Raw genomic sequence first — 26,308 nt, forward strand, 5'->3', positions numbered from 1 at the left:
GCGGCGGTGTGATTCCGGGCGGGGGCGGCGCGATGGGGTGACGGACGAGGTCCAGGGCGGCGACTCGTCAGCGCCAGCGCTGGGAGCAGCGCCAGCTCAGCCTTTGTGGGAGGTGGGTACGCGTGTCGCGCTGACCCATTGACTGCCCCCCAGACCGGCGCGGCGGCACGGCTGACCTCAATGACCCGCCGCCATCTCTGACCTCATTGGACCAAAGTGGTCTTAATTGCGTGGCCATAACACCATGCAATCGGCGCGGTACTGGCTTGATTAACAATAAGCTGAGCTGGTTCATTACGAGTGTTGAGTGAGTCTGCCACAAACTCGTCATAAATTGACAAGGAAACGCTGTTCTTGTCACCCAGAAGAAGTTCCTTACTAATTAATCTACTTTCCACATTTCTTGTTTATGCAAACCTACTAGGTCATGATTTTCCCATTTATCTCTTTTTGTCCTCAACGTCTTTCTTCTCTTTTCTTTTTGTCAGAGGAAGCTGGAGATTAAATAGAAGCAAGCTGTTGAGGCCTAAATTTTCATTTTATCGTAATATCCATCTCCTAATGTAGTAAAACGGTGATTGCCTTTCCGCAGTGAAGAATGGAATTGTATTAAAAGTGGCCTGGAAAACATACACATTAGACTTCTACTATTGACTAAATCAACGGTCACTCTGCCCTTTATGTCTGTAATGCACCACGCACGCCTCTTTAGCAGTGGTGCCGTCATATCCTTGAGAACCCCGGGCGAAAAGCCGGCCCATCCAGGGAAATAAAACCGGGCTTTTGTTTTGAGAGCTTACGCCATTCTTGGGCGCTATAGCGGCGGATAACTGCGGAATTTGCGAGCCAATATCTGTCGTGGAATCTCGTCGGTTCTGTTTATCTCCCTAAGCCCGGAATTATCTTGCATAGCAGCCATAGCAAGAAGAAGCAGCATTGCACGCTTTGCCTACACATTCTTCAAATGCTCAGACGAGAGCAAACAGACAGCCGGGAGGTTCGAAACTGATCCGCCGTTCACCGCCCATTCTGGATGGGCCCTCAGCAAAACCATCGCTCAGCGCCCATGGCCTCGAGTTCTCGAAGCGGCGCTTTTTGTGTGCGTCTCTCAATTGATGAGGCCACGGTCGGAAGTCGTCACCGACGGCCGATGGGAAGGCCGTGTCGATAGAAGACGAGAGTGGGCTCGAAAACGGGTCAGAGCGGGTCGGCGGGCTCAGAGATCGATCACCGCCGCCGGGCTGCGGCCGAGAGGTGGACCCCAAAGTAGAACAGCGTGGACACCACCGCCACAAGCCGGCGGAGCGGCCGCGGCGCAAATGAGGCGCGAACGGTCTGCGCCGCGCCGCCCGGTACCGCGGCCAGGGGCGGCCCGGAAGCCGATCACCCGGCGCCGGAAATGGCGGGCCCGCACCCCGGAAGGTGACGGTCCTGTCGCCGGGACCGCAGCCGCACTCTCGGTCGGTCCGTCGAGGTCGACGACGTCCGACTCCGACCGTCGTCGGACAGAAACGTCGATGGTCCTGGCCATCGTCGCTGATGGCTCGGCGGCCGGCGGCGCCCTTCGGGTGCTGACTCGGCCCGTCAAACGTTCAGCGGCTATCGGCTTTCATGGCGAGATGGACAGCGCCTTTTCGCCAGATTAACCCCATATATTCCAATATGTGGCTCTGGGCACCCGCTGGAGAGACATCGCGTGGCGGCGGCCGCCGCGCGGTGGAGAGCAAGATACACAGATCGCTCGACACCGATCGGCGGCGGGAGGACGGCGCAGGGTGATCAGGGAGAGAGAGCAGACGGAGAGAGAGAGAGAGCAGACGGTGGCGCGCGGCCAGGGGAGTGGCAAGTCGGCGCTAAAGGGCGCCACAGACGGCCGGCACACGGAGGAAGGGGTAGACAGTGACAGGGAACGGTCCATGACGGATGGCAGGAGCGGCGGACGCTGGCGGACCCCCGGCACCGAACAGTGACGAATGTTTCCGGACCGGCCTCGCCGATGTAAGTGATTTGTTTCGGTAGATGCGCGTGGCTCCGCGGCAGTCCGCGCCGGCTGCGATGAATGGGCGGGCGTTCGTTTCTGTCGGCCCGGCGAGGAGGTTATGGTCCGTGCCCCGTTCGGGAGCGCGGCTCCGAGGGCCGCTGGGACCGGTGTGCAGGGCAGCCTGCGCCGAGATCCACCCGGGCTGAGCTGGAAAATCAATTTACAAGAGTGCGTCACTGTCAGCTTGGAGTGCGAGCCAAACAATCATGTCGGAAGAGGCAATTCGTTCTGCAAATGTTAGATTGGTAGTCATTTTTAATCCGGATGTTTTATTTTCTCAGCTGAAGGTTGTACCAATCTTGTTTTGGAATGCAATGGTATACGTATAAAACATGAGTTACATATGTGAGTGAATAATTTGAAGCTTACCTTGATAAAAGATAAAATGTCACATTCACTAGCCCTAGCCTTTCGATCATTTTGTTGCGTTACCTCACATATGAGAATAGTGCATGCTCATTGCTCTGTGCATGCATCTGCAATAACTGCATCCTTCCTCATAACCAGGGTGTTTCTCTTGCCGTGAGTTCCAAGAAGAAATGTCTCATCTTCTCACCTCTCCGTGCGGGAAAGCTCCGACGTTCCATTTGAGTGCGGCACCTCGCTCATTAAAACTATGAACACAGCTCCAGGCTAAAAGCTCATGAATAGCAGCATTAGGCTCTTGCATATTCCCGAAATGCACCTCAACCAAAGGCACGTACGTACCCGGACCCCTGAATGACCTGGTCACCCGCTCAATGGGTACGAATCGCGCCCCCGTCGGTGCAGTCCTGTTCAGCTCTGTCGGAGCGCTCAGCGCACTGAGGTCACCCGTGGGTGGCCGGCTGACCTCGAGGCGCCGTGTCACCTGGCGCACGCTGTGCCGGCGCCATTACGGACGGTCATATTTTAACCTTCCAGGCGGTGGGGGGGGGGCAATTTTTTGCCCCCCCCCCCTTTACTTTTTTCGATATATCTCGAGAACCGCTGCGCCGATCGTCACCAAACTTTCAGTACCCTCCCGGGAGCAGCTAGCGCACATGGTGACCAAAAATTTTTCCAAAGGCTATGATAGGTTGGCCGCTAATGACGTAAGAGTGACGTCATTTTTGCCATTTTCGACCCAAAAAAAGGTTTCGCGGGAAGAGCTGTCAGGCCTACAGCTTTAGAGATACAGAAAAATGTTTTAGACATAAAAGGTGTGGAATCAAAGGGGCTACAAAACTGCAATTTCGGTTTTTCAATTTTTTTGGATTTCGACCCCCAAAAATCAAAAAATAGATTTTTTTAATATAATAGCCAAAAAATTCAAAAAGTTTTTTGATTTTCGAAAAAAACCGGAATATATGTGATAGTCCCTACCGCCTTCTATCTACATACCAAATTTGAGATCGATACCTCGTTTTTTGGCCAAGTTATAGCGAAAAAACTGTTCAAAATTGATGACGTCAAATTTTCAAACTCAATTTTTAGCAATTCTAGACCTCGTAGCGCAAAACAAAGACCACCATTAGACTCCCCGTGACGAGCTGCATCGAATCGATACCCATTTTGTGCAAAAATATCAACTTTGAAATTTGACCTTTTTTGACCTGACCTTGACCTGACCTCCACCAGAAAGTGACCTAAACCGTACCTGATGCTCTTATAAACAACACCATTGAGTTGGAAATGAAAAACTGGCCATAAAACATGCATCACATAACCTTAGTAAAGTTGGGCTCATGTGGTGACCCTTGGTGACCTTTGGTGACCTGACCTGTGACCTGACCTGGTATGACCAGTGACCTCTAATAGCAACATATGTACTAGACAACTGACGCCTTATCGCTGATTTTCGACAAAATGCGTTTTACTCGGTGTTATAGCGCTTTCCCTAGAAGCCCTGTGAACGGTGAAACATTTTATCTTTGACCTGACCTGTGACGTCATCGGTGACCCCGAGGTCAATGAAATTTGGTTTCTTGTGACAAATTCTACAGGGCTATCGAACGCCGTTTGAATTTTCCGGATCCGTCCAGTAGTTTCGGAGATACGGGGGGGGGGGCAAAAAAGTGCCCCCCCCCCCACCGCGTGGAAGGTGGCTGGTAGGCCCACCGCCTGCCGGGTTAATAACGCCCCGGGCTGCCGGCGCTGGTGAATCGCGGCCTATTAGCGCTACTGGGAACCGGCGCGGCCGCAGCCGCCCGGGCAGAAATAACTCCGGCTGAAGCTCAGCTCCAATGCTGCAGAGCCGTTGCATCATGCGCTCGAGCGGACTGCGCTGTGACGTGTCGTGTCGCTCTCATTTGGTGCGGTTCCGGCCGCGGCCACGAGCAACCAACCTACCGTCAAGTGATGTCAAAATGGCACTTTGATGGCCTACATGTAAGATTTGAAAGTATATTTGACAAGTTCTCTTATGCTTTCCTCCCAAATGCTTTCATGTACACATGCTCCAATTTTTGCCTATTTGATGCTAATTGGATGAACCATATAAGATAACGCCATTATCTTGCCGTTCTGGCTCCCTAAAAAATTATGTCACCATAGCTTCAACTCATCCATGAGTCTTGGGCTCTATTGTTATTGCATACCTTAGCCTTTTTAAACTCTGATTATTTTATCTGAAAGGGACCCACTTGCATCCGGCATTTTGCGGCATTGTAATAATATAACTGGGGTGACGTAGATGTTACGCTAGCTCAGCTATTACGAATATCCAATCCCATATTGGAGAAGAAAGAGAAGTTTAAGATATGCAGGGACATGGCTATTCAAAGATTCGGTTTCAAATTTAGCTTTCATGAATTTCGTTTAAATACATTTGGTCGTGAGCCATCTAATAACTGCTCCCTGATGTTTAATGCCGGCATTGCCGGGTCATCTAACTTGAGTAAATTGTCAAAATATATCAGCCTGCATAAGCCTACCCAAGTTGCATTAATGCACGACAAGCCATCTGATTTAGAGCTGATAAATCAGGATTCAGGAATCAGTCATCTTTAAAATGACAAAATGCTTATAATCTAAGTGCTGTGTTTTAGCAGCACCAATGAAGCATGGAAACGTAAAACATTAGGTACTTGCTCTTAGCTAGAACTTCTACCATGTCTTACTGTGAAAAAATGTTATATATTATTTTATAATTAATATGCATATAGAATGACTGCTTATACCGGCCCACTTGCTGTTCAATGTCTAGTTGCATTTTTCGATTGTTGTGACTGGACACTTTTCAATATTTTTCCTATGATGACATGGACCCTTATCAGGCATCAATTCTTACGGAAAGTTGCTGTGAAATGACGTATAGGCGGATTGACCAAGAAACTGTATTTCATTGCTGTGTGCCAAAATCACCGCCTTACTAACTAATGTTCTAATCGATGTGTGATCCAGTCATGTCTCAGGTTCCACCTCAAAGCCCTGAGACGGTTTATGATAACGACGATAACGATCATGTCTTCTCTTGAAAACATCGGCCGAAGTTCTGTGTTGTGTTAGCTGAGTTTAGATGGCGAAGGGCGGTATTCAGGATGGTTCAGGAAGGTGTTTTTGTTCAGGGAACACAGCTTTCTAATGCCTGTCTGAGCTGTTTATCATATATGGGCGTGCTGGCTTCAGGGTGTGGGACGAAGTAGCGGGGGGGGGGGGGGGGGGTAAGGAGGTTGAGCAGGTGGATCGATAAAGAAAATAACTGAGAGTAGCCCCCACATGTTTTACATGGTTTTATATTATAGGACACGTCGCCAGCAAAGGCTCTAGTTACTATCCGAGCCGAGACTGACAAGATCGGCTCGATATCTGCTGTTGTTGCTCCCGCTTCCCATCGTATCTGGCGGGCCTAGCGTCGTTCATCAAAGTCCGTTCAGCCTCCGAACTGAAATTAATTACGCGGCCTGAATTACTGTTTGAGAGACGCCTCTGCATCATCTCTCTACTTGGTTCTGCTTCGAAAGCGATGGGAACGACGCAGACATTATCGATAATCCACCGAGTAACAGAAGCAGATGCACTCCTGGCAATGACAAGAGCATTTAACAAGGTATTGTGGATTTAAACATGATTTGCTAGCTCATACTTATCATCAACTCGAGGGGCTCGGTTCACTATACCAGCTATGGTACTCGATGCCCTCTTCTGATTGTGTTAGCTAGCTTGGAAATTGTGGATTAAAACTATTAGCTGACCCGATTTATTTTGTCGTGACGAAGCAGAATTCGCTCAGCCGTCTTCGGGAGGTCTAAATAGAAGATGTCTTTTCTCAAGCGGGAAGGAGAGCAGAGGAGATCGATGAACGGGAAGGAGAATAAGGACAGAAATGATGATGTCGAGGAAGATCAGGAGACTTTTTTTTTTTTGCTTTTAAATAAATGCTAAGGATATAACTATTATTGCTGCTCCTGAGAGCCAAAAACCCATTCGTTCAAGACTTTCGTGAACATTTTTGTTTCATATTAATTATTAAAAAGTACTATCCAGAGCATAATGATGCCTTTATTGGAATCTAAAACATTCAACAACGCATATAATGTTGTAATGAAAACTGTAAACAATATTTACACTCGTGCTCGTGTGCTATGCATATCAAACCACGACTAAAAGCGGGCTCTGGCCGTTTGCGTTTATCCAGTGGCGACCTTTTTCCTGGCGCTGCATGCTATACTTTATAAATGCTATCTGGGAGAGAAGATCTGAGCCCGAAATAGCTGCTCGTCCCCGCTTTACCGGCTCAGGCGGCGTCGTGTCACCATCGACCGCCGGCTCCAAATAAAACATAGCCCCCGGGCCATTCGGCCGCCCGCCCGCGCGCCGTTCGCCGCATGACCCGCCGTGTCCACGTCGAACCGTGACACAGCACCCGGCTATGCAGATGAGCCGTTTTTCACGGTCGCCGAGTCGCGACTCGTCGCTGACGGCGCTGGTCCGACGACTACGTCGCTCGGTCCATCCGAACGGCCGGCCGGCCTCATAAGTCATAACCGGGCTCATGTGTCCACGGCGCTGACATGAAGGCTCGCCCGGCGCCGCCGACAGAAAGCCCGGTTCACAAGGCTCATTTGTCTGGAAAATACTGGGAGCGTCGGGTCGGACACAAGCCAGCAGCTGCCCGGCACGGCTCACTAGCGGGCTCATTTGGCTAAAACGCGCTGTAACCGACGCACAATTCCCACGGAGCTCTGGCAGCCGGCCAGGCTGTGCAGCTGCTTTGAAAACACAGTCACCTATGGTAGCAGACTCAAGACGGTCTACTACCAACCCCACCATTGCTGCTATACAGAAATCCCCATGTCCACGACAGGCTCTAATCGCCTCTATAAATTACATCACGCCCGATCGCCGCCGCTCTGCCGTGTGACAGCATTTGCCTGCGAGGACAGAGGGTCCATTGTGACCGTGGAGAGGGCCGTTTCTCATCCGCCGCGCGCTAACGACGCGCTGTCGACGGCGAGGGTGGGCGCCCAGCCCCGTCCCACGCGTACGGGGTAGGCAAGGGGGTGGACGCAGAGCCGCTCTTACTCCTCCCCTTCCCCTCCTCCCGCCCCGGCCAGCACAAAGTGAAGATGGCACGAACTCGCTACTGTGAGCAATGGGCTGAAAATGATTGGAGACGAGATTTTGACTAGAATTGAAGATGTTTCGTGCTCGTGGCTGAATAACACGTTTGACCATGCAAAATCCATAATTCAGAATTAATAAACCCACAATTAATCCAAAATTCTTATGGAAGCGTTGAAGCTGACAAGATATTCGAGTCAAATCTTGTGATTTTACTTTTCACTTAATTGTGAGGCTTTTCAAAGATGGTAGGCATATTACTGATATTTTAGTAAAATTGATGAATGAAAAAAAGAAGAACAAAATCACTCAAGCTTTAACCCTCGCCCGCACATGGTGGGAGGGGGGGGGGGTGGTTGCCACCCCCCACCCCCCAGGTAGTCTTTCTGCTCTGCACTCAACATTTTTAGAGCTAGAAGGCTGATTTTTCGTATAGCTGCTCCTCTATCCTTTCTTGATGTCCACTGAAAATTTCAAGATTCTGCGGTTTTTGGTTTTGGAGATATCACCTTGTTTTTCAGGTCATGTCATGTCATGACCCAAATGGCCAATTCTCAACATCTTGCGTTGGCTATGGGCTTTGTGAGCTTTTGACACCTTGATTTCGGCCTTTTTTGCCAGTCTTACCTCCCACCTATCATGGAACATGTTGTTCAACGATGTACAGATGTCAAGGTCAGGGTCAAGGTCAACCTAGGTCATCTAAGATAGGTGCGTTTTAGGCAAGCGAAATTTACTTTTTGTGAAGTTTTTTGACTGCATTTTTGGTAAAAGCTTCTCAGATCATGATTTCATGTAATATGGACGCATAAACATTCGGTGCACACATCAGTATACACACAGACACACACATACATACAAACACATATTATTGACCTTGACCTAACTTGACCTGAAATGACCTCAGCAGCAAAAACCTGGTCGGGTAGTGTGACAAAGAGATTCTAGCTGGCTTGGCACCAGAAAACGGCATCGTCATCGGTATATGATAAGCAGTGCACTTGATATCCAACGGTGACCCAAAACAGCAACATTTTTTTTAGTTTGACCTGACCTGGAAGGTCAATGACTGACCTGAGCAGATAAAACTGGGTATCATTGGATTCGTCTCTTCCCAAAGAATCTTTTTGGTTTTTACCGCTAAGCTCTATCTCCAACAGGAACGAAATGGCGGGGGGGGGGGGGTGGCAACCCCCCCATGTGCGTTTTAGGATGTGAAAATGGCATGTGCGGGCGAGGGTTAACTGTTCTAATTTTACGAACGTTTGTGGTGGGGTGTTGGTGTGGAACATCAAACTGTGGCCGCTGCCAGTCTAATGATTTTGCCCTGGCCTGCAATCCGGCTCATCTTGTCTCTGCTGCTCATGATATATCGTCCCTCTGTAAATTATACACTGGACGGAATGGCCCCGCCGCAGCCGTAAGAGCTTCATTATTCATAATAGTGGCACTATGCTGCATGGGCTACTTCGTCCTTTTCCCAGGAGATACAGCATGAAAACGACGACCACTCGATGAGGCAGTTAGTGAAACAAACCATGTGCATAGTCTACTTGATCTTAATGACCGTCCACTGCGCGTCGCAGCCCATTGTTGTGCTAAAACCGCTCCCGGTCACCCATACGGCTGCTGATTTCATTCTAGATCAAGCTTATGAATGGAGCTTCTGTCGGACGTCGGTCTTTGTTTCCTGCACATTTTACGGCAACAGTGCCCTTTTAGTAAAATTAACATGTCTTGCACGCGACTGAATAGTGTTTTAAAAATAGTGCAAAGTGTAGTTGCACTTTAGCCGCTAGATTACTACTAACGTTGAAATGTATCGCCTGGAGTGTTATGAAACTAAATACTCATACTTCCCACCTAAGCAACCTCGGCATTACAGCTTCTTGCGTGGGTTCAACAATAGAGCCTATAGGCGGTAGTAACATCTCATACGCTGCCCGGTCCACATAACTCGACAGCACGCAGTTTATGAGAACCATGTCGTCTGGAAAGTAGAAGTCTTTTACAAGCAACATTAGACCATCATCCAGAGAAAGGGAAAGCGAAGCGCAATGGAGTAGAAGGACATTTGACGCTGACTGACTCTGGGCAACGCATGAGCTTGCTGTCTGCTGGTTCTATCGAAAATTTATAACCATTGCACTCTTTGTTTGCCCTCGTACCCAGTTCATTTGTAACAAACAATCAGATTTGAACAGCGACATTTTTGTTTGTTGACGAGTCAATGTCGAAAGTAAATAAAAATCAATAAAGAATTATCAATTAGCTGCACTCTTCTGAGCATATGTACACTCAGAATTGTTCGGACGTTTTCCAGCACGTTGTTTCGGCTAAAGAAAGTAGCTGTCGCTCAAAGGATAACGCCCGACAGTGCCCATACTGCGTCCCAATTGAAGTCGCTGCGTGGGTTATCATCGTTCTCGTGGTGGGAAGTTCAATTAGGTCGCCCGAGACGGCAGTGCCGTTTTAGAGCGCCGGGTCCCGTTTACGACTGGTGGCGCACCGGCCGGCGACTGTGACCGGCCGGGTCATGGGGCGGCCCTCTGATTAAAGCCGACCACTTGTGGCGCTCTCAGGGCGTCCTTATGGCCGTCTCGGCCGGCCGGATGAACTAGATGTGGACCGATGAGGAAGTCGAGTCGCAGCAGAGCACTAACCCGAGTCTTGGATTATGCGCTGCATTATTTGCTATGGATAACACATGACCTTGGGAAGAACTGGTAAATTAACTGCTGAGGTGATGCCTTCTGAGTCCATGTTAAGGCCGTGACCCTTGTGCTTAGACATCATCAAGTGACGTATAGAGCGGCGACTGCCTATGTATACTGATGACTTTTAGTGCGTTTGCTGTGCTGACTTTCAGCATCTTTTCCTCCCTGAGCTGCACGTCGCCGTCCCTCTGACCGCCGCGCGCGCAGACAATCACCTCAAATCCCTCGTCGAGGGTGGCCAGCATGACACAGGAGTATGTAGACACGCCTGAATAAAACATGGGCCTGTCGGCGGAGTCGCCGGGACACTCAGTACTGCCCCAGGGGGAGCGGAGCTCGCGGAGGAGGCGGTACACACGGGAGGAGTCTCACCAGGGAGCAGTCGTTACGATGGTGGTGCTGAAGACATTTGTAGGATGCTTGTAGTGCTGTAAGTGCGTTTTTCTTAGATATGTTGATGGTTGTTCGGATAATCCCACTTTGGCAAACACTATTTTTCCTGAGGCTCTCTTCCAATCTAAGAAGTAAGAAGCTACGCCAAATAATTTTCTCGCTCCTTTGCCCGTGGCGCCTCTTCCGCTACCGACTCCGTTGTCTGCTTGCCTTATCCAGAGTCTCTCCGCCTTAACCACAGTCTCCCCGCGCTCTCCACCACATACTCCGCCGCCGCAGCCGCAGCAGCTTTGGCAGTCGCTACTCTGCATCAATATTAATGAGGCCGCCGAGGGGCCCGATGAGAGGTGTTCGCTAATTTGGGCGTCAGTCGGCTACCCGGACCAGATGGGAGCAGCCCTCTAGACATGCTGACGGCGACCAAAGGTGAAACACAACATCCCGGGGCCGTCAGAGGACGTCAGCGTCTGGAAACGTGGCGTCATTTGGACGTGATGTCTGGCGCTAGGATGGTGATGTTCCGGACAGAGGATCGATCAAACAATGGATGCTGATGTTCCGGCAGAGAGAATGTGCAAAAATGGACAGAGGACATGGAGAGGAGAGGTTTTACCAAGTTCCATGAATTGGAGCTGTAGTGTATCTATCAAAAGTTTCTGAGAATAAGAAAATGAATAAGTGCCCATGACACCGTCTGATGAGTAGTGCTGAAGTATCGATAAATTATGTGGTGTCTATGAACATCGAGCTTTTCAGTACATGACAGCCGAAAATCATGGGAGACTGGAGCAATACTTGCAACGTCGTGTTTGGAATATGAAATTGCTCATCAGGCTCGACTTAAAAGGTTGTATGTGGGTGCACCAGCAGGCCCAATCTAGTTCGCGGCTCGTGCTTGGAATTTCCCGGTTCAGAATGGGACTGGTTAATATATGACCGATCGTAATTCTCGTCCCAGCTCTCAGCCTTTCCACAGCTGGTTTAGCATTAATGTCTGCCTAATCGGAAGCTTGTATGCATGGCTGACGCAGTTCCGATTGAGATATTGTTTGGTGTCACAAATTATGCTGCATGCAGCTACACAAATCTAGCTATTACGTTTTAAAATTGATATCCCGTAGGGGAGACCCGGGAGGTATGGGCCCCCTGGAGGTATGGGCCATCGCAGTTTTGAAGAAGTGTTGCGTATTTTTACACATTTGACGGCGTTAACTGGTAGCAGCCATTCAGTGATTACATCCCACGTGATTTTCAAAACCTTCCTCAGTCTTCTATGGCAATGAGCGGCGATAAAGCGTTTTTGCCCTTTTCGAGTAAAATACGGTACATACAGAAAATTCGTGATAAATTTGAGCCCGGCTCGTTTTATGATGTCAGACCATCGCTAGCATAAAGTTTAAAGCATGCAAATTAAGACTGGATAGACAGTAAGAAGCTTTCTTGCAAGATTATGAGCTGAGATGCTACGCACATTATGGCGTCCTAACCGGGAGGTTTGGGCCACTCACTCCCGGTGATCCTAAATAAATAAAAGGATGCTTTCATTAAATGTCCCCGTCAATAAGTTTTATTTTTGTCGCGTTAGGTCGAAAAGTTAACTTCAAATTTCATTCGAACAGAAATATATTATTCATCTTATTTCATGGCGCATGATTGAGTTTACCAAAATACATATGGGCCCAAGTGACCTCCATGAAGCAAGCTGTTGGCCACTTATGCGGTTCCTGGGCTCTAAGAAAGATCGAGGTAGATACCAGCTACGAGTATTATTCTCATTGTCGAGAAAATAATATGAAACATGGCACCGGCCCATACCTCCCGAGCCATGGCCCATACCTCCCGGTGCATTTTGATGGATCGAAAAAGCACATGATTTATTGAAAGTTATCTCGAGACAAAATACTTGATCCCAGATGCCTAATTTCAGGCACACGATGCAGGCGAAAGGCAATTTCACGTACACAGAGTGAAAAACCGAGTCTAGCCACTGCCCACTGGAAGAAATTTGCCTTTTCACAAAACCGGCCCATACCTCCCGGGTCTCCCCTATGTGCTTTTGTTGTATACTTATGTACTTATATGTTTCGTATTTTCACGCCTTGGCTGGCGTCTGATTGGGATGTCTTATTCAGAGCCGAGGCTCCTCAGCCGAATGAAAAGGAGAGAATGAGAGATGCTGATAATTGTTATGGGCGTCACGCATATCTCCCATTAGCCTCCTCGGTAGGTATTGTGCGCGCAAGTCCTGTACCACGGCCCTCGCAATGCACGCATCGAACCGGAGGAGTATGGTAAACATTGGGCAGAAGAGATTGCACGCGAAAAATGTAAAATGAAGGGGCAAATTTTAGATACTCTATATATAGTGGAACACTTGCATGGATTCAGGAGTACGGTACTGATTTTTCCAACAGCTTACTCAAAATCGTCAGTCCAGCAACAATCGCCTTTCGTTACTCAACATGATGTAAATAACCTCATGCTGAATGCCCTGGTCGGCTGGGGCTGATCCATACCCCCGGGAGGGTCTGCAGGGGTGCAGTCAGACTCTCTGAGTGACACGATATGACTGCGTGGGCATGAGGTGGAGTGAGACCTTTAAATGCAAGCGACATTTATCCTACTCGCATTTCGAATAAATTCTGCCTTCAGGGTGACACTGACATTCGTTGACCTCATTCTTATAAAAATGTCTTCCACCGTGTCCATTTATTTAAGGTTTAGCATCAGAAAGAAGGTCGTGTTAGCCGGTGTCGCATTTTGAATCTGTGCGTTTTTACTAAGCAGGAGTCTGGTAGATCTCAGCTTACGAGCGAAAACTGCGCGTTGAAATGTAAATTAGTGGAAGAAGATGCCGAAATTACAGAGTGATGATAAAGTTTTTTAGGTTTATCTTGTTCAGGTAAATAACCTTAAGGCAAATACTCTTCCTGCGAGAAAAGAGCATGTTTCTTTTGTTTTATTTATGGTAAGGTAATGGCAAAGGTGGGACTGAAAAGCGCCTCACAAATCGTATACCCTCATCGTTTTGTTTTGTTGTTGTTGTTTTTTTGTTTTTTTTTTAAGGGATGGGGACAAGGACCTTTCGGTCTGACGAGACCATTACAGGGCCGGAAGGATGATAGGAATTAGGGGGAGACATTGGTCTGGGCGGGCACTCTGCAGTGGGTCACCGGGCTGAGCCCGTCCGAACGGACAGGCCGACCCTCTCCCCAAGCACTCACCGCACCCTGCTACGGGCGTGCTCTTACGGGCATTCGCATGGGATAAAGTTGCCCGTCCAGCCCGGAGCAGGGGTTTGAGGCGTGGAGGAGAAATATTTGAATGTCCTGTGGATGAAAATGACGGAACGATGTGTCCTTCGTCGTGTTATTTGATCCATTTATAATTTTTCGTTTGCAGTTCGATTATGCATCTGTCCCATCTAGCGACTCTTCAGTTGGGCTCGTGCCTGACGCCTCCGTGATCTCCGTTGGCTGAGTAGAGGCCGATCGCCCACTGGTGGCAGTTCCTTCTCCTGGAACCACCCGCCACAGTGAGGTCACGACAAGAAATAAAAGAGAACCAAAGAAGAAGAAGCAAAGAAAAAAAAAATCGTTGAAACCATGACCGCCGGTCCGTCCTTATCTCTCTCCCACGCTCTCTCCGACATCTGTCTGCCCTCCCCAACGACTCTCAGCCGGGTGCCGCTAAGTGGCCAGTCTCTCGGCCCTCAGGCTCAAGTTCCCCTGCCGATGTTTTTCTACTAGGGGAGAGTGGGGTAATTTGGCCGCTTTTTTTAGAAAACGATGTAACTTAAAATTGACGACACATTTCTGCATTTTCTCAACGCTGGCAGGTGTCGCATTCATTATACTTTACTGGACAGTGAACTTGAAATGATAGAGTAATTACTTATATTGAAATTGTGACGTATTACAAAGGTCTGCAAGGCGGCCAAATTGCCCCACTAGCAGGGTTATTTGGCCGGGGGTGTGGGGTAATTTGGCCGGTGTTAGTTTGCGGTCGGGATTTTCTGTTATATTGCGAGTCAGCTTCAGATTCAGCAATGACGTGTGTCCTATGACGCATTTACCACATTTTGGAGGTTGACTCATGGGGTCACAGGGGTCAAAATAGCCAAATTAGCGGCTCTAGATGCGAAGACAGTTTTTAACGAATAACTTTTGAAGTAATCAAGCTAGGCCAAAACTAAAAACACCATCGTAATTCTCTCGTCATTCCGCATCGAAACATGTATGTGTTGACCTCGAGAGGTCAAGGTCAAGGTCAAAGTCAAGTTTGGCTTCAGGTCACGTTACCTCAGGTCGCTTGACCTCAAGGTTACGTGAGTTCAAGGTCATCATGCATATCATTCGATGCGCTTTGGCGAGCTGAACAGAATGAGACCATTTGTGCGGCTGTACCATTTTTATGTAAGGATTTATTAGCAAAAAACGTTTGGTAACCTTTGATGACGTCACATGCTCTTACAGTTGACCAATCGGAAGCAAGGCATCAAAGTAGTCAAAGTTGGTCATGAATCATGTCATTTATGGTACAATTGACCATGAAAACTCGGCCGTCCCAGCATAGTGACCATGCAGGGGCGTCGCCACGGATTTTTGAGTGGGGGGTCGGGTTTCCGGTCTTCGTCTTGATGGGTAGGGGTGTTTTTAGCCACACTCCCGGTTTTTTCGTGTGCCCGGAGAAGAACCTCGGCGCGCAGCGCCGCGAAAGTAGCGGTATATCTTAATGTACATCAATTTTGCATCGTGCATAAAAATCAAGCAGAGGTCACCTGAGGTCCGGTCACAATGTCATGTCAAGTTCAGTTTTAATGCCTCTTAAAACTGCAATCTTGTCATTCCTATAGATTATCTCCTGACTCCTATAAGTCTGAAATTTGGTGTAATGAATGGGATTATAAGTGCCAACAGTTCATGAATCTGGGATTTTACATCTGAGAAGCGAAGTCAGGTCAAATAGGTGTGTGACCTCACCCATCATGATAAGATATGGGCAAAAGCACGATGTCCTCTGCTTTGAAAGAATATGCTAAAAACGCTAGATACTTTTGTAGCCATGGCACCTTGTTCATTTTAGAGATAAGGTGCAGCTAATGACCAGTGGTGACTGAAATGGTCAGTCATTAGGTCATCAAAGGTCTCTAACACATTTTCGACAACTTTTGATGGAGACGTTGTAGAGCGATGACAGCACCTGGAGTGTGTTCAGCTCAGTAACACAGATCGATCCATATGCAGCAGGTTCTTTTCCGGTCAGGTCATGACCTTTACCTGATGTCAAGTTTTCTATTCAAGTTTTTAAGTTCAAATTGTAAGCCATGCGACGTGTTTCGACGAAACAAAAACGATGGTGATAACATGAATATCATACACATTCACTGAATCATAGGTTGGTACAGAACAAATGTTTCGGCAAAATCCGTCCGTTTAGCTGTTTGGACTCTATGGTACACAAGCCATAGACCCGAAGTCATATCTGAGGCGAAGTTGGCGAAAGAGCGAAAGAGCTATGGAATACGCTTTCTGTGTTGCTGTAGCTCTTATTCGTATTTTGCGGGTCGCTAAGGTAAAACGTTTACCAACGCAACGCATAAGGCTGGCATGCGTTCGGCCCCTGATCGAGGTAGAGTTTCGCGGAAGAGCGAAAATGCTGCCCGTGATGAGAGAAAGCCGATGATGCCCAATTTCAAGGTCTTGGCCGGGTCATCTTAGGTCAACGCCCAAAAGTAGGAAAAATCTGGCCGCCTGCTAGAACTTAGTGAGCCGTAGCTGTTATCGGGGTCCCGAGTACGAGTTCGATGTTAGTCTTGAACAAAAATGATGACTCCATGCATTTTGGGTAGATCGGGTCGGGTCAGGACAGGTCAGGTCGACCAGCAGGCTTCCTGCCGGCCATCTAGAGTGGGTGACTGACAACCACCAACGATAGCTTCGTAACATGTTACATAACCATCATTTATCAAAACTACAGGGTCTTTCATAATGAATGTTATTTTTGAAATAGCCATAGCTCAGGTGATATACATCACAAAGTTATTGTCAATACCCGAATGAAATAACAAATCATGGGAAAGTATGTACACATGACTCGCATTTAGGTCCTTCATCGATTTTTAACTGTGTCGCCTCGCTTTGGGACACAGATTTCGGCCCGCGGACGCAAATGGTGCACCACGCGCTTCACATCCTCCGCGCACAGCATTACAGCAAACTTCTCCACTGGTACCTGTAGCTCTATGAGGGTCACTGGAAGGGTCTCTGCTTGGGGCCTCCAAGACGACTGTCCAAAATCAGAAGTACATCGGCGAGAGATCAGGGCTCCAAGCTGGCCATGGCCGCTCAGTGAGACGGCTGACCACTCGTCTGTCAAAGTTGCCATCCAACCACTGGCGCCCAGCCGCCGTTGTCACTTCAGCGCCGTCCTGCTGAAACCAGCGGCCTTGTCTTTGAACCCCGCCAGGCACATGAGGCCAGAATTCTTCCTTGAGCACTGAGCAGCCTCAGATAAGCTGGCCCGGTCACTGATGAGCCAGAAGCGAACCAGTGGACGAAGACACGCCCGTCGACCACGGCAGCCCAAAACATGACCTTTCGTGCGTTTTGTTCCTTGCAATCAACCGTGAGTCGTGACATTCTGGAATCTATTCACAAGCCTGTGATCATTTTAGAGCGGACATTGTGCTTCTTTTAAAAGTGTCCCCGAATCTTACGGAGGACAGCCGTGCGCTTCAGTGAGCCGTTTCCCACGACCACCCAAAACGCCTACGTGAAAAAAAGAGCTGACCCGTGTTATAGGGGGATGCATTTCATGTCCGCACAAAAGGGAAGTTTGGTGAAGTGTGGCAGTTTTAATTACATCGACAGTATTTCCAAGAAATTTGCAATAAGGTAAATACAAAATTTATGGTTTAATTATTTACGAACACCTTCAACTTCGCGTTTTGAAAATAACATTCATTATGAAAGACCCTGTACTTCAAACGGTTCAAACGGGCGCTGAACTCGAAATCAGCCCCAAAAACCACACTTGTAAGTGGAAGCAAATAAAACTCAAAGAAGTTAACCAAGGTCATCCATATTCGAATCAGGGCCATTTTTTTAGAATAGGTGTAAAATTCATTAACTCGAGGTCACTGAAAGTTTCGTTGCAATATACTCCTTTTTGCGCGTCTTATTAGGAAAGCCCCAGAGGGATCCACCGTCTGACCCCATTTCCCCTATGCAGGCAGGTCCGAGGGTAGCAGGGCTGAGGCTAGCCAGGTACCTCGTAGTTACTGATACGTCATCCGACGAATCGACTGCAACCATTATTTTGACAATCAGACGAACGCTTGGGTCAGTTTTGACGCGCTCGCTCATTTGAGGGATAAATAGGGACTAAAATCATATTGTCATGCTGATGTTCTAGCCCACAGCTTATTGACCTATAAGCAATAGGAACTAGGGAGCTCTTGAAGCGATTCTGAATCTGACGTTGTATTTGTTGATGTTGCTGACGCCAACTTCCCTGACATGATAGCTAAAAAAAAAGCATACTCAGCATCGCCAAAAGTGGGGGGGTCGACCCCCCCGGTTCTGACGAGTGGGGGGGTCGCGACCCCCCCGACCCCCCCGTCGGCGACGCCCCTGTGACCATGAGCGCACCGGCCAAGTTGCCCCGCTAGTCCCGGCCAAATTACCCCATATTGCCATTCTGAAAATTTTTGTGTATAAAGTCATCACGGCTATACGGAATTAGATGAAATTGCTCTTGGAACCGCTGAACACCCCCAAGAATGGCGCTATAATGTCTGAATTCGTTTTTAGCCCAAATACTACATGTTATACAACTTTGTAAACAGAAGTAAAAGTTACCATTTTCTTATGAAATTAACGTTTTATTAATTTTGAATAAAACTACGAGGGGCAAAGTTTTGACATTTGTCCTCCAGTTATTTCTACCCATGACAAATGAATAGAGACTAGCGTTATTTCACTCACTTTTATTAGACATCGTACAGGTGGGGGCGGCCAATTTATACCACCGGCCAAATTACCCCACTCTCCCCTACGCGCAACTTACCACCACACTCCGTATGTTCCGCCGCACACCTGTGTCCTGCGGCACAGCCTACCAGTGCAGCGTTCCTGCGTCAGCCTGGCGTGGTGCGCGCGGTTGAGGCTTGCATCGGCGCTCATAATACGGACCCGGTACGCCAATTCTTTCTAATCTCATCATCTAGTTCTAACGCATGATTCGCTGAAAAAATGCTGCAACAACATGCTGCGAAAATTTGCGCTAAATTTACGGTTTTCGTATCCATACAAGGCCCAAACGTTTACAAGCTGTTTTGGCGGGGTGAATGATTAATCTCTCTCCCACTTTTGTATGGCTCGCATTTCACTATCTGTTATCGTGAGCTTACACAAACCCTTTGTCGTCACTATTCAAACGAGCTCATTGTGAATGCTCATTCAGTTAAATGCCCTGCCATTATAATCCCATTACAATCTTTCACAGTCCGATGCATTCCAATTTCTACTGAGTCTTAATCACTCATACGGCATCATACAATCAACTGATATATACGCACACATTGAACACATATCTATGCCTTTTAGACGAGCACTATGACATCTGCTTTATTACCTTTTGAATCAGTTTGTTGCAAGTCTCAGTATCATCAACAACATGCTGCGAAAGGCGAGGCTATCGGGTATCTGGAACAGTCACGCTCCGTCCACCGCGGTTCCGCTAACTGGTGCTCGTCAGCTGGCGGCGGCGGCCTCTGACCTGACAGGAGCTGGTAGCGCCCGACCGCCGTTCATTAGAACTTGACCGAGCCACCCGACGGGCGGTGCACACTCGTTTCTGCACTGCTGAACTCTGATGCGGTTCCGATGGCTGGTGACCGGAGGCTGAGCGGCGCCGCCGGGGGGGGGGGGGGCTGGTGGGGGTCTGTCTACCGCCAGCTGTCGGCAGAGGAGTGTTTATGGTTCTGTGTTTCACTGGGTCGGTGGGCGGCGGAAGCGAGTTTTTACGGGTTCCGGCGCGCTCACCCCTCCCTCTCCCCCCCCTGTGGAGCGATCGTCCGGCTCTGCACGGGCGGAGAGAGCGGCTCGCGGCACCAGTCGGAACAGAGTGTTTGTGCATCTGTTGGGCTGCAGCCTCACACGTCCGGAATGGACTTTATTGCGTGCCCAAGCACCTGTCTGTCTGCAGCATTCAGCAGCAGTGTTTACGGTGTAACAGGGGCCCTGGGCGTGCCACCTGTATGCTGAACATTGCTCTTTTTTATAAATTGGTATCTTACACAGGAAAATGCATTGCTCTGACCAATATTTATTGAAAAACACATTTTATCTATTTTTCTGGTCAGATTAATATCTTCTATTTTTAAGTTTTGTTTTTTTATTCAGGTAATAGTGGAACTTTCTAACGTTAGCTCTCAACCAGCTCTAAAAGACAAACAACTGCAACAACATTAGAAACGAAGTTCAGGGCTACTCGTACGCAAATAAAGCGCATGCTAACTTCAGTTCAGCACAGGTGACATTCAGTTCCAGGTCCAGACAAACTTACTTCGAACAGTTGCGTATCGATCTTCTGTTAGGAGAATGAACGGTGACACAAGACACTCCCTCTCCACTTTCTTATTGGATGGTCTTCGTAATTTACATAGAGAGTGGAGCGAAAAAATTGGCACCGACTTCCATAATGACTGCATTTGGCATCGAGATGGTCGGCTGAGGGGCGAAATAAAACGTGAGCGTTGCCCTGTAGTGCCTTTGCTCCGCATTGCTGATACAGAGCTAAGTGCTTTCGGCAGTATTCAACAATGTAGCTATTACGATGCTCTTGGCCGTCTCACTATGTCAAGTAGGTAAAGCCGCGGACCAAACTGAGTTGATTTGGGTTGTTGTGGCAAGCGAGCAAGCAGACAATATCCCATTTCAAACGATTGCTGCTACAATTGGACAAAACAATAATTGCTACACTACAAATACAAGTATTTAGGAAGTAAAACTATTAAATTCATCCTTGTCGGTTGTTGCTGCTCCGCAAATCAGCTTCAGCAATTAGCATTGCCATGGGGTTGCGCCGTTCCTACTCGTCCCATTGCGTCTCGATAGCTCAGTGTTCCACGGCCGTCCTCCAAACAGCACAGCTCACTAGTCCCCATTCCCGACAGGCGGAGACGCTATTTTATCCGCGAATTCAATCAGGGGCCATTTGAATTCACCGGGGGTGGCCGCGCCCTTTGATTTGCCGCGAGTTGATTCGGGATCCAGCCGAGACAATCCGCGGCGCCGCGAATACGTCACTGCGGCAATCAAGGCTCAGACACAATTAGAGCCGTGGGCATGTAGCGGCTGTTCGCTGAGTCAGGGCGCAACAGAGAGCAAATTGGCGAGTCGTGAGGGCCCCCGGTCTTGAGACCATGATCTACTTCGCTTGTATACGTGTATAGACTCCAGATCACTTCTCTGAATTTGGATCGAAATGGAGCTTTTATGTCTGTTTGGAAGTATGATCGAGATAACATGTCAAACACTTGGTTTACATCGAAGCCAGACCAAGTGGGTTTCGAGACATTTGGGATGAGCATCGAACTCACACATTTATTGACAGTTTTGACAACCAGATAATGTCTCGGATGCTCTGAAGTCGACCATTGGGAAGCTTAAAAATGTGGTAGATAACTAGTTTACCGAATACAAAACATGGCTCTACAAACATATTTTCTAGGATGGTTAAAATATTCTTATCAGATCCCCGTAAATCTCTCGACACCGAGCACGAAGCTAATGCATTTATCTAAAGAAATGGAGCACGAAGAGGCTATTTGGCATTAATGGGATTGCATAGAAGGAGAAAATGACAGGTACGCCTGTGATGGCAGCAGGCATTGGACTAAATTTCTAGTTCGTATACACCAACAGAGCAAATGAAGGACAAATACAGTTCAGCTAATACATTAGGAGTAGATAAGCTTATTTTTGTTCAGATGCTTACTCATTGGCAACACTTTTTGAGAGGGGAGGGGGGATAAAATTATATTACACCAGATACTACGTACCACATAAGGTAGCCGACCTGCAATTCCAAAACACCGCTCCACCTTGGCCTTCTACTAAGTTCCGTCGCCGTCGAATCACCCCAGGTGCGTTACATCTCTGAAAGCGTCTTACATGACGATGCCAGCTGTTCTGCAGCACCCTCGTCCTGAGGGTGACGATCAAAGGACACCGCACGCCCCGATCAAAGGGTACCGCACGCCCCGATCTGAGGGTGCAGCCGTGCTGTGGGTCCTTAAAGAGCAGCTGTCAGGAATCAACTTGAACTGCTTACTACAAGTGGTTTTCTTTGTCAGCCTGTAAAAGATCTTGTCCATAACAGATGAGTTATGAATCATAACATGACATGAAGGGGAAAATACGGTAGTAAAGTTATAGATGAAAATATTTTTGGAATATTCCGTAAAGTGTTCAGGAGTTGTCGGTAAATACAGTCTTGAGGGGACCAATGTTATACAAGTTATGCAGTTTTTACCCATCGGAACAGTCATAATTTTATATCGTCTAACACCCCCCCCCCTCCCTCTGTCTGCCGGCAGACCCGCGATGAGCGCAGAGGAGGCGGCACGCGGCCCGGCCGACTAGCATGTGGTACCTACGCGCGGCCGCGCTGCTGTGTCTCAGCTGGCCGGCCACCGCCGCGTGCCCGCCGCCCGAGCGACAGCCGCGCTGCCCCTGCTACGACTTCGACGGCGGCCTCTTCGTCGACTGCAACACGGTGAACGCGTCCGAGGTGGTCGGCGCGCTGGCGCAGGTCCACGGGCCGGTCAAGTCGCTGAGGGTGTACGAGCTGGAGCCGACGCTGCGGGAGCTGCCGGCGGGCTTCCTCGGCAACGGTACTGTGCGGGAGCTGCAGATCTCCCAGTCCGGCCTGCAGCGACTGAGCGAGCTCAGCCTGGCCGGCGGTGGTGCCGTGCTCCAGAGCGTCGCGCTGGTGCGGGGGAAACTGGGCTCGGTACCACGGGCGGCGCTGGCTGGGCTGCCACAGCTGGTGAAGCTGGATCTAGAGCACAACGAGATCAGACAGCTGGAGAGCTACGACTTCCACGGTCTGAGGCTCGTCTCACTCGATCTCAAGAGTAACGGCATAGAGACTGTGTCTGAGTACGCCTTCGCCGGCCTCGAGGAGACTCTGGTGTCGCTGAACGCTGCCAAGAACCAACTAACGCTCTTCCCTCTCAGTGCCCTGCGCCGGCTAAAAGCACTTACCACACTGAACCTCGGCTGGAACCACATAGACAAGATGGTACACGACGGCTTCAGTAGGTTTGAGCGTCTGGAAACCCTGGATCTCAGTGCGAACCAGTTCATTGCGCTGACGAGCGGTACGTTGGCGGCATTTCCTGCGCTACGGAGGCTTTCAATGCACATGAACCAGGTGGAGCACGTGGATCCCTCCGCGTTCACCGGTAATCGTCTCCTACAGTCGCTTGACCTCAGTCACAACCGACTGCGGGCGCTGCCGGCGGGCCTCTTCGCCCGGTGTCCAGCGCTGCGTACCGTAGACCTGAACGGGAACCATCTCCACCAGATCCCAGACGGTCTCTTCGACGCTCATTCGGACCTGAAAGAGCTCTTTCTCGCCAATAACAACCTGCTGCAGATCGCTAACGAGACGTTCGGCAACGCTTCTCGCCTAGCGGTGTTGCATCTCCAGAACAACGCCATAGAGCGAGTGGAGGCGGACGCCTTCGCTGCTCTTCCACAACTGGCGCAGCTGCATCTGAACAGGAATCAGATCCCTGAGCTCCCAGCTATGGTGTTCCACGCCACCAAGGGTCTGACTGTTCTCAGTCTGGACGGCAACAAGCTGAATTATCTCCCTGAGGGACTGTTCTCTCAGCTGGCCAATATCCGTGAGCTGCGGCTACAAAACAATCGGCTATCTTCGGTACGCGCCGACGACTTCGCGTCCCTCACGAGCTTGCAAGAGCTTCACCTGCAACAGAATCGTTTACAAACGGTGGGCGATGCAGCATTTGTTGGCCTTCACAACCTGCAGCATCTAAATGTGCAGGGGAACCAGGTGCGCCAGCTTGGCGGCGTGCTCAGCAGTACGCCCACCAATCTCATCTCATTACAACTGGACGCCAACGCTCTGACTGGACTCTCAGATTCCACGCTTCGTGGACTCACCGTGCTGGAAATCCTGGGTCTAAACGGCAATACGATCGCTTATCTACCACCTGGTGCACTAAGTGATCTGAGGAGCCTGCGAAAGCTGTATCTGCAAGATAACCTGTTGACTGAACTGCCGAACGGTACCTTTGCTAGCTGTGGCGAACTAACCGTTCTCGACCTTAGTCGCAACAAACTCCGTCGGCTTGATCAGCACAGCTTTGCTGGGCTACGGAGTTTGACAAGACTTGACCTATCAGGGAACGCAATCATGGATATTGCACCCAGGACCTTTGAAACGCTCACGAGTCTTCGTGAGCTAGACCTGAGTGAAAACGAGATCCCTGTGACACATAGGACAATGTTTGAAGGCGGTGTGCCGCTCCGCAGACTGGTGCTGCGTGCTTGTTCCATTACACGAATCGAAGAAGGCACCTTCCAGGACTTACCGGAACTGGAGGAGCTCGACTTACGGGGAAACATGCTGGAAAAGTTGGTGCTCGGCTTTATGTGGATTTCGACACTAAAACGGCTCTCGGTATCGTTCAACAATGTGCGTGAACTCGACCGAAGCGTCTATCACGGAGTGCCCATGCTTGAAACACTCGAAATGGAGAAGATGAACCTCAACAGTGTTTTTGTTAGCCTCGTGGCAGACAACACACAAATCAAGGTGATAAAGCTCGGATATAACAAGCTCACGCACATTGACCCTGCGTTCTTTGGTAATTTAGTGTTTCTGCGTGAGCTGCACCTGAACTTTAATCTATTCAAGAGTGTGTCCTTTCCTGAACTGCGCAATCTTGAGGTATTGAACCTGGCGCACAATCAGCTCTCAGAACTCTCAGATGTGTCAGTGCGTGGCTTAACTGGTCTTAAAATTCTCAACCTTTCTAACAATATGATCTCACGTGTGTCGTCTCGGCCGTTCGCGAACCTGGACAGACTTAACACCGTCCTTTTGCAACACAATTTCCTGAAAGTCGTAGCACCGGGCTCCTTTTATCGTGCATCGATCGTGACACTAAACCTTGCCTTCAACGAGTTCGACATGATTCCACGTTTCGTGACGTCCGACTCGCTGGAGTCGCTGCGCAGTCTGAACCTCACCGGCAACCCTCTGCGAAAGCTGCTTAGCGAGGAGCAGCAGAACGTCGGACGGCTCCCAGCTCTAGAACAGCTGACCGTCTGCAGCACAGCCCTCACCAACATCGCCTCCAACGAGCTCGGCATCTTCCCGAAACTGCGAGAGCTGCGGCTCTGCGACGGCCGCATCACGCGGGTGTCCCCGGGGGCGTTCCGGTCTCTCTCGCAGCTCCGCTCGCTGGATCTGAGCGGTAACGCGCTGGAGCGCCTTCCCGCCGAGCGTCTGCGCGGCCTGCACGCGCTCCGCCGGCTGAACCTGACGCAGAACATGCTCCGTGAGCTGGACCGTCTGCCGGCCGACCTGGCGGCGCTGACCTCTCTTGACCTCAGCGGTAACGCTCTGACGGACATACCCCCGGAGACGCTGTCTGCTCTGACGGCGCTCACCGAGCTGAGAGTGGCTGACAATCGCCTCCGCCGGCTGGACGGGCGCAGTCTGACCGGCCTGTCCGAGCTGCAGCAGCTCGACCTGGCCGATAACGCGCTGCCGCGTCTGCCGCTGCAGCTGCTGTCAACGGTGGAGGTGCGACTGAAGTATATTGCGCTCACAGGTGAGTTCCAAGGAGGGTTTGGGAGGAGTGGGCAGCGCTGTTATTGGGCAATAGGGAGGCGTCGGCTGTCAAGTACCTCATGGGCTATTTTTCTTGTGATGCCCATCAGCCAAAATGTAGCAATACCGACTATTGAGGCCATTTACGACTTAAAGCTCTTGTCGCGCAACACAACATTCGAGCTTGACTGTCATTTCATTGTGTCTCGAAGCAAGTCGATGGACGATGTAACTAGGTAATCATGAAAATGTTTTTTTTTTTAATGTATCCACGACTGACGTTAAACGTATACGCTGACTATAATGTCCTGCTGAACGTACCGCAATTGATCATGGCCCAGCAATATGTAAAATCCAGCAAGGGACTTTCATTGGCACCAACTTCAAACGAACGTGAATCAAATTATCAAACCTTCATGGCTTCATACAGCTATCCCATTTTTCACGAGCCAGTACCGCCAAACCGAAAGTTACACATTGATAGCAAAATAATCGCGTTAAAACCACATTTGTGCGAAGGACTGGCAGGATATGCGAATACTCTCGCTAATAAAGCAGAAAATTCGCTATTTTATATCTCCGAAACTGTCCCATCCAGAGGCGCGGCACAGTGCACCAGTGTTTCGGGCTCATTCGAGGAGAGAGCGGAGACTGGTCTGAATGGGTTTCAGCGGCGATTCCGCTGATAGGACACGAGATGCCAATCTGCCGAGCTGGCTGCTGTGGCGGCTGCACCAGGACCGGGGTGCGGTGA

At 49.4% G+C, this 26,308-nt stretch overlaps 1 protein-coding gene across 1 annotated transcript; it reads left to right on the top strand.

Moving 5' to 3' along the window:
- On the top strand, positions 1–26,308 carry LOC122377532 (protein artichoke-like). Its single transcript, XM_043357643.1, has 3 exons — positions 1–112; positions 22,280–25,555; positions 26,226–26,308. Exons 2-3 carry the CDS (start codon positions 22,327–22,329, stop codon positions 26,306–26,308), a joined length of 3,312 nt encoding a protein of 1,103 aa, XP_043213578.1. The 5' UTR covers positions 1–112; positions 22,280–22,326.

This window comes from Amphibalanus amphitrite, unplaced genomic scaffold (genome assembly GCF_019059575.1).
Source record: "Amphibalanus amphitrite isolate SeventyFive unplaced genomic scaffold, NRLGWU_Aamphi_draft 000046F_arrow, whole genome shotgun sequence".
Taxonomy (NCBI): domain Eukaryota; kingdom Metazoa; phylum Arthropoda; class Thecostraca; order Balanomorpha; family Balanidae; genus Amphibalanus; species Amphibalanus amphitrite.